Source organism: Muscardinus avellanarius, assembly GCF_963383645.1.
Source record: "Muscardinus avellanarius genome assembly, chromosome: 2".
NCBI lineage: Eukaryota > Metazoa > Chordata > Mammalia > Rodentia > Gliridae > Muscardinus > Muscardinus avellanarius.
This window is the reverse complement of record NC_137787.1, coordinates 64,293,251-64,302,174: the sequence shown is the minus strand read 5'-3', so window position 1 is coordinate 64,302,174 and position 8,924 is coordinate 64,293,251. Positions and strand designations below refer to the sequence as shown.

The following is an 8,924-nucleotide window of genomic DNA, read 5'->3' as shown; positions in this document are numbered from 1 at the left end:
TTTTAAATTTGAAAGCAGGGTATCATTAAGTTGTGGAGGGCCTTGCCAAGTTGCTGAGGCTGGTCTTGAATTAGTGATCTTCCTGTCCCAGTACTGGGATTACAGGTGTGCTGCCATCACACCCTGATTAAGATTCACTTTTATAAGCTGATATGGAAGATCTCAAAGACATACTAAGGAAATGAAAGCAAATGACAGAATAACACATCATAGCATAATCTTGGTTTAAAAATATAGATATGCGCTTGTTTTTGTAGAAGTATGGAAAATAAATTACAAATATATACGCTAACGTGTTAGCAATGAAAACTCTAAAGCAAGAAGTGGTGGTGCGGGAAGGAGGGTAAAGAGGGGACTTTCACATCTACTCTACACACACATATATGCCATTACATATCCAGGGACTATGCATATTCTTAACAAGTGTTGTTATAAGGCAATTGTATTTGTTCCATTCTAATGAGACAGATCTAATACATTTGGAAATAATTTGCTCTCTAAGCTAATTCTTTTATTTCTGTAGGGCCTCGATAGAGCTCATAGCTGCGGTCACAGGCTGTCAGCCATCAGCTGGTTAGTACTGCAGAGGTCACTCAGTGACCTGGTCCACCTCCAAGCTCACGTCTTGGAAACATCACATACGTTCTCAGATCCCAACTCTTTGGCAATATCAATGGTTTTCCAAAGCACTTTGCTAAAGTAAATAAATTCTGATGCTACCCATCAAATCACATCCATGATCAAGTGTAGATGTGGCTGTGAAGACGTGTGTTTAGATCCAAGTCAGTAATCACACCCTTGGTGATTGACTTTGAGAAAAAGTAGTTTTTCATTTGGACTCCTAAGAACCTAGACCCCACCCAAATCTCCAGATAAGAGCTTTCCTTCTCTTTCGTCTTCCCTTCCTTCACCTCACCCTATCCCTTCCCAAACCATGTTGTCTATTTCCTATAAGGTAGCGAACAGGGCAAACCTGATCGTGAGTTGTTTGGAATCAGCACAAAAAGTGCTATCAATATATTTATGAAGGAAAATCCAACTACATGCATGCATTTTGGTGTGCTTTTATTTTTTATTAGAATCATACCATAAGAATGGAAGTTGCCAAAGTACCCTTTACTCTCAAAAGCTTGGCCTTTGCTGCGTCAAAGGAAAGCAAAACTAAAGGAATAATGCTGGATACCACCTTATTTCCACCTGCACACCCACAGCAGAAGAGTGTCTCAGAAATGCTTTTTGATTAACAGAGGAGAATCATACACACATTAAACATAAATGGAAACACATCAGGACACGCAAGTCATTTGCCTGGTCCTCTGGCATCCATTAGCATGCACCTTTCCAAAGTATCACTTATGTAATGACATTAGCACTAGGTCTCATTATGCCTTGTATCAGCACATACCTTCTTCTTCCAGAATGGAAAACAAACTAGGAATTAAACACATCCAATATCGATGCTTTATTTCCATAAGTCACCAATAAGAAAGTGAATTTAATTTTAATACATTTATTCTTAGGTGATTCTTAATAAAACACTTCCAAAACATTCTGTACATTTCAAGCCACTCAGAACTACATTACATTGCTATAAATGTGATTTGTTGGGATGAGGTGTTGAGATGTCTCTGTACAAAGATGTACAATATGTACAGTCACTGTAGGTACAAGCTGCGCGAAGCCGAGTCTAGGACACTAATTCATGCCAAGGTTTAGAAAACATTTCAACACATAAGACTAGCGCTTGAAACTGCGTTGTGGTGTTTTTTTTCCCCCTGGGCGAATGATTACTTTATAAACAAATATATGTATATGTCATATAGAAAGAATCGTTTGCCTCCCGGCTCAGTCAGCACCATGCAGCTGACTGGCTCCATCACAGGGCTGCTCTCCCGGGCCTCTTCTTCAGGGCGCCGCAGGGCCGCTCGTAATATTTGTCTCATCACTGAGCCATGGCCGCCACCTTTGGTTGAACCACAGCAGCACTAGGAGACTTAAATTTGGGGAGATAAAGGCCAAACTTGTTTTCGATTCCAGCAAAAGTGGCTGTGGCAAGTCTGTATCCACCAATGTGATCAGGATTGACAGGAGGCAGGTCCGCGATGCGGGACTTAGGTGTTGGTTCTGAGCCGGAGGGTTTGCTGTGGACAAGCAAAGAGCCAATGGTTAGGGTGCGCCAGGCTCACATAGCCGGCCGGGACTGAGCGCCAGCAGCTGACCCGCGCGCCGCCACGGCTGTTGTCTTATCATTCCCACATCATCTATACGGCATTACTCGTGATTGATAGCTGCTCTGAAAGCACCACACTAACATATTTGACTTAGAAGAGAAATGGCCTCAATTTCAATGTTTGTATACATATAAATAGATGCAGAGAGAAAAGGTCAGAAGAAAGACACTCAAATATTGACGCTTTTTGGGAAGTTAGATTATGAATCCTTTTCTACTTTTCTATTGTCTAAATTTTCTGCAGTAAGCATACATGAAATAAATTAAAAGAGAATACATTTTTCTTTTTACTTTGGCATAATTTAAAAGTTAACTTTTTAAATAGTAGATTCATAAATTATCACTAAAAGTAAATAAAAATATATTTAGTTCTTACTTTTACAGAATGTCAAAGCACAGGAAAGCCTGAATCTTAAGATTTTGTTTTTTTGTTTTTTGGTTTTTTTGGTGGTACTGGGATGGAACCCAGAGGCTTTCTACCTCCGGGGTATACTCCCAGACCTATTTTATATTTTATTTGGAAACAGGGTCTAAGTAGCTGAGGCTGGCTTCGAACCCATGCGACCATCCTGTCTCAGCCTCCCAAGCACAGGGATTACAAGCGTGCGCCACCATGCCCGGCTGAATCTTAAGATTTGTACAATGAAATCGTAAGATCAGTCTGTGTGTTACTTGGGACTGAACCCTGGAACAATCTACCTCAGAATTACATTCCCAGTCCTATTTTATTTTGAAACAGGGTCTTGCTAAGTTGCTGAGGCTGGCTTTGGACCTCCTGTCTCAGCCTCCCAAGTACTGGGATTGCGGGCTACTTTTTTTTATATAGGTTCCTCTACTTCCTGGTTCAATAGCTAATTCCCTACTTAGCCTCTGAGCAGGAGACAGGATCACAGATTTATGAGATGAGGACTCAGAAATGGTATTTGGTCTTTGGCTGAAAAGCTGATAATTGCTTGTTTTGGGCATAACTTCCCTACCCAGCATATTCAACAAGGGATTCCTCTTCTTCTCAGTGTAAGCTTCAAGTGTCTCAATTTTTGGCCTATACTCTACAAATGATTACATCCATGGCATAACCTCTCTTTTAACCTATTGGAATTTTTTTTTTACAATAAATCAGCTTTATGAAATCTATGCCTATCTAATAATAAATGATGGTGAATAATAAAATATCAAAGGTGCAAAAGGGGTTGGGTCTTTAAAAATATATCCACAAAAGTATTAATGATACACATTTACATTACTGGTAAAAAGGCCATATAATAAGATCTAGATAATAAAGACCTAATTTCATAAAGCTTAGAATTTGCTTACACTAAAATAATTATTCAATTTTTTCTGTTTTGTTTTTTGCTTTTTTTTTTTTTTTTGCAGTCCTGGGGATGGAACCCAGGGCCATTCTACCTCCGAGCTACACCTCCAGCCCTATTTTATATTCTTTACTTTGAAACAGGGTCTGAGTTACAAAGGGTCTTACTACATAGCTGAGGCTGTCCTCGAACCATTATCTTCCTGTCTCAGCCTCCCGAATGCTGGGATTACAAGTGTGCGCACCACGCTCGGCTCTCACATAGTATTGTAATTTGCTGCCTCCCTAAACTTTCCCCAAGTAGCTCTTTACTACTCTGCATCAGTGATATCACTACCAAGGTCCCGCTCCCTTAACACTTACGCTTTTGAAATCCATAGTTTAAAATACATTGATCTTACAGCATTCTGTCTGATCAATTTGCTAAGAGTTCTAAAGATGCCTTTTAAACAGAACAAATGCTGGTTTGGATGATTTCTTTGTAAAGGAGTTGAACGGCTGCACTTACAGGCCTCCAAAATCAATGTAAAACCACCGCTGGAGGAGTTCGTAGGTTACCAGAGTAACACCAAACTGGGGAGAAGACCGAAACACTCGAGCTGAAAAAGAGGAACAGGGATGGGTAGACTTAGACCAGGGCAACTGGCAAAGACAACCAGTGAGTCACAGGCGCGCAGGACATTAACAACAGCCAGCCGCTCGGCACGGCCCCGGCCCCTACCTGCAGTCCCTTTCCAAAATGCCGAGGGCCCTTCTTCCCGGAGTATCTTTCTGAAACAGTCAACGACGCCATTGTATGTTGTCTGGCCAGCACGGGCAGCCACTTGTAGCCTTGTCTTGATGACATCAGCAGGGGTCACCAGAGAAGCAGCAGGCACACCTTTTGGGAGGAAGGCACATGAACTCACCCAAAGCACTGTATGAAGGCCTGGCGTGGTGGCGCACACTTGTAATCCCAGTACTTGGGAGGCTGAGACAGAAGGATCACTCAGTTTTGAAGCCAGCCTCAGCTACTAGTGAGGCCCTCCGCAACTTAGTGAGACCCTGTTTCAAAATAAAGAATAAAAAACAGAGCTTGGGTATAGCTTGGAGGTAGAATGCCTCTGGGTTCCATCCCCAGTACTACAAAAAAGAAAAAAAAAAAAAAAGTACTGTAAGAAGAATAGAAATATTGTGAATTATCTAACAAAGCAATCTGCAACTTTAACCAAGTAAGGGGCACTAAAGGTCTTTATGTAGATACAGAGGCACTAATAGAAAAAAGGATGTATAGGAGCCTATTAGCTGCTTTGGTATAATCAGGGGAAAATAAATTTTCCTCTATTTTTAAATTTTATTTTCTTGGGTGTGTGTGGTACTGGAGTTCAAATCCAGGGCATTGTACCTCTTAGCTACACCCCCAGCCCTATTTTATTTATTTTGAAACAGGGCCTCACTAAGTTGCTGAGGCTGACCATGAACCTTCAATCCTCCTGTCTCAGCCTCCTTAAGTACTGGGATTATAAGTGTGAACCACCACCCCAGGCTTTTTTTCCCCCCCCTGAATTAAGAAAATCACCCTACATTGCATAAGCCTAAAGAATCATGAGAAGAGAAAAATGCACTGATATTAACAGGACAATCTCAAGCAATCTCTTTTGGTTTCAATTATTTTACTTCTTTCTTTTCTCCCTAAATAATATAAAAGTGTTTTCATGTATAATATGTGAAATAATAATGGCCAATTTAATGAGCTGCTGAATGCACCTGACACCAGTGAATACTGTCTTTTGCTGATCCTTGTCAACTTGTAAGGTGAATGTCAATATCAATAACCACTCAAGTGCTGGAGGGCTAACCTGAGAGATGACTGTGCCTCCGTTCAAACACGCTGACATGACCGGAGTCATTACAGCTGGAGTGAAAGGAGGCCAGGCAACCAGTTAGGGAACGATGGGGGAGCTGATCATCTCATGGTCTTCCGTCCTGCACTCCCTGGGGTCCTGTTGAGATTGATCAGCAGCAGGACCCAGGAGATAGATTTCTCAATCATATCTTTCACTTATAAAACAGGACACCAAGAAGCAACATAACCTTCCCCAGGGGGAAGAAATTCAATTTGGCCTAAAAATCACTGTACAATCCCTGGGCAGATGGGACTGGTGGCCTGGTAGGGGGCTCTGTTAGAGAATGATGCAAACGCCTCCCCTTCCAGCAGTCCTGCACCGAATTCAATGAAACTAGGAAAACCGACTGCCTTTGGAGAAAGGATTTTGGATGTTCTCAGTCAAAAGCTTTACTGCCAGCAAAGCTTTACTGGTAAAAATTAGAAAAATGCATATCTCATTCTGAAAACATATCAAATGTCTGTGAGCAAGAAGTTGGTGCTGACCTGGAAAATGCTTACTTGGTTCCATCAACCACTGGCAAATGCCTGTCGATGATTAGAATGCTCTTCTCTGGCTGTGTGTGTGTGTGTGTGTGTGTGTGTGTGTGTGTGCGTGCGCGTGCTTTGTTTTGGGGGCTGATTGGAAAGCATAAGGAAATCTGGGAGGGGAAATGCTAACCCTTTAAAAAGTAGAGTTTTGCCGGGCGTGGTGGCGCACGCTTGTAATCCCCGCGCTTGGGAGGCGGAGACAGGAGGATCGCGCAGGTTCGAAGCCAGCCGCGCGCGCTGGCTTAGGAGACCCTGTTTCTAAATAAAAAATATAAAAATAGGTCTGGGAGTGTAGCCCAGAGGTAGAAGGGCTTCCAGGAACCCCAGTACCACCAAAAAAAAAAAAAAAAGGAGAGTTTTGCCGGGCGTGGTGGTGCACGCTTGTAATCCCAGCATTCGGGAGGCTGAGACTGGAGGATCGTGGTCTGTGGCCAGCCTTAGCTACTTAATGAGGCGCTCTGCAACTTGGTGAGACCCTGTTTCAAAATAAAGAATAGAAAATAGGGCAGGGGTGTAGCTCCGAGGTCAAATGCACCTGGGTTCCATACCCAATCCTGCCAAAAAAAAAAAAAAAAAAAAATTTTTTTTAAATAAATAAATAAATAAAAAAGAGAGTTTGGTGAGTACCAGAAAAGAGCTGGATGAACAGTCAGTGCCAAGACTGAGCAGGTCACTTTACTGGCTTTTCCTGTTCAACTAACCAAAATTACAAATGGCAATAGGATTTGCTGGACCCCAGAAAAGATCTTAAAGCTCCCTGGGGAAATTTTTTCCTTCCTCTGTCATTTCTGAGTATTGGTGCAGGGACATGTGGCTTTTCCCTTCTATTCTGAGTCAGTTCCTTCAGAACTCAAGAGTAAGGCTACACCCGTGAGATCCCAAGGAAGGTTCTTAGCACCTTCCCACACTTGTTAGACTTCTCTTTCAAATGGCATCTCTTCTGTGCCTATATTGGGCTATATTATGGTTAGATACAGAACATTTTCTGAAGAGCTCACGTATTAATGTTCAGAGTTGATATGATTAACTTGCAGGGGCTGTAATCTCATCAGTGGATGAACCCATTATGATAGGTTTATGGGGTGGTACCCGAGGCGAGTATGGTGTGACTGAAGATGGTGTGTCCCTGGTGGTGTGGCCTTAGGGACTCTGCTTATCTTTGAATCCCCCTGCCTGCTCGCTCCCTCGCAAGATCAGAGATCTCGTTCTCTCCCTCTCTCTGCTTTCCACTGCCATACCCTGAGCTCCACAGACCTGGCCTGACATAGACTGAATTCTGAAATCTAAAAAAAAAAAAAAACCAAAACTTTGAGCAAATAAATCTTCCTTTTTCTAAGTTGTGTGGTCAGTTGTTTTGGATTACGGTAGTGAGATGTCAACCAAAAGAGACTGGATGAAGACTTTCACGCATTCTGATGATACTGATTGAGCTCCTATTACTATGTTGGCCATGTAGGGACGGCAAAGATGAACAGAATGAAACTCCTGCCCTGAAGAAGCTTGAAGCCTAGTATGGAGGATAAAACTTATGCAAACAACCATTAACAAAGACCTAGAGTTCTGGGTGTTGATGAAAATCAAGTTCCGGGCGGTGTGCAGAGGAGTACTGATTACTGTGGCCTAATGAGGTGAGTTATGGTAGCAAGAACAGGGACAGCTTCATGAAGACAGCTCAATTTTGAGCCAAATCATGTGGACTCCAACGTACAGAGTTGGAAAGGAAGGGCATGCGAGGTGTGTGCATCAGCATGTGGGATAACAAAGCAACTGATTTGATGAGAACTTTCCCACCTTAATGCTTAGCTTGGCTACAGCCAAGGTTTCGGGGGCACAGGAGGCTAAGAAACGTGTTAATGATGAAAGCCCAATTTAGATGGGCAGATCTAATTTGGCTCTAAGTTGCTAAGCTGCATTAAGCTGTTTATCCACATTATGCAAATGTAATTAACTCTCATCAGAATTACAGCACATCCCACAAAGGAGAAAAAGCAATCATATTTAACTAAGTCAGATACAAACAATAACTATTCCAGAAATAAAGGGGAAAAGTACACAGAGTTTCTGTACTTTTCAAAGAGAAAGGGAAGAGAATTCTTTTTTTTTTTTTTTTAAATCAGTGGTTACCTGCCATGGCTCCAGCTGCAAGGAGATTTAAACCTCCCACGCGTCCATTTTCATCAGCCAGAAGTAGTTTGCAATGAGCGTACACAGGAAAATAGATTGCAGAGAAGGGAATGTCTCGGAGGAAACATGCTTTGGCACCCTGTCACGCAGTGAGAAAATAGTGCAAAACAGTGTGTAAACAGGGTGTGAATGCCCAAGTGGGATCCGGGGGCCTCACTGACAAGCCTGAGGTATCTTTCAAACTGTGTTAGAAATGATGTGGAAGGGAAGTGGGGGTGGGGAGAGCCTAGTGGGGCCCAGGGAAGCATGCATGGCCCAGTTTGCACAAGGGAAGGGCATCCTGGACTTCTAGACTTAATAACTGGGCAATGACTGCATTCTGACAACTAAGAATTTTCTGGCATTTCTAGTTGTAATTTAAGTTTTTCTTTTAATTAATCAAATTATCTTTTATTGTGGTAAGAACATAAAACAGATGTACCCTTTAAAACTTTTAAGCATGCAGTACAATATAATAACAAGCATAGTGCGCTATAGCAGATCTCTATAATTTATTAACATTGTATAATTATATACTGTACATTCACTGAACTAGACTCAATTCTTTTTTTTAATTTATTTTGAGTACTAGAAATTGCACCCAGGTGTGTTCTACCACTGAACTATACCCTCAGCCCTTTTATTTTGAAACGAGGTCGTGCTAGGTCACCCAGGCTGACTTCAAACTTATAATCCTAGCCAGAAAGTGGTGGTGCACGCTTGTAATCCCAGTACTTGGGAGGCTGAAATAGGAGAATTGCAGGTTTATAGCCAGCCTCAGCAACTTAGACCCTATTTCAAAAGAA

General features: G+C 42.0%; 1 protein-coding gene across 1 annotated transcript in view; it reads right to left on the bottom strand.

Moving 5' to 3' along the window:
* Positions 1 to 1,942: 1,942 nt before the first annotated feature.
* Positions 1,943 to 8,924, bottom strand: part of SLC25A12 (solute carrier family 25 member 12) — a gene marked incomplete at both ends in the record, with an annotated part of 103,998 nt that continues 97,016 nt past the window's right edge. Inside the window, 4 exon segments of the mRNA XM_080689772.1 lie at positions 1,943 to 2,141; positions 4,048 to 4,138; positions 4,261 to 4,419; positions 8,080 to 8,218. Coding sequence (XP_080545898.1) covers positions 1,943 to 2,141; positions 4,048 to 4,138; positions 4,261 to 4,419; positions 8,080 to 8,218 — 588 coding nt within the window.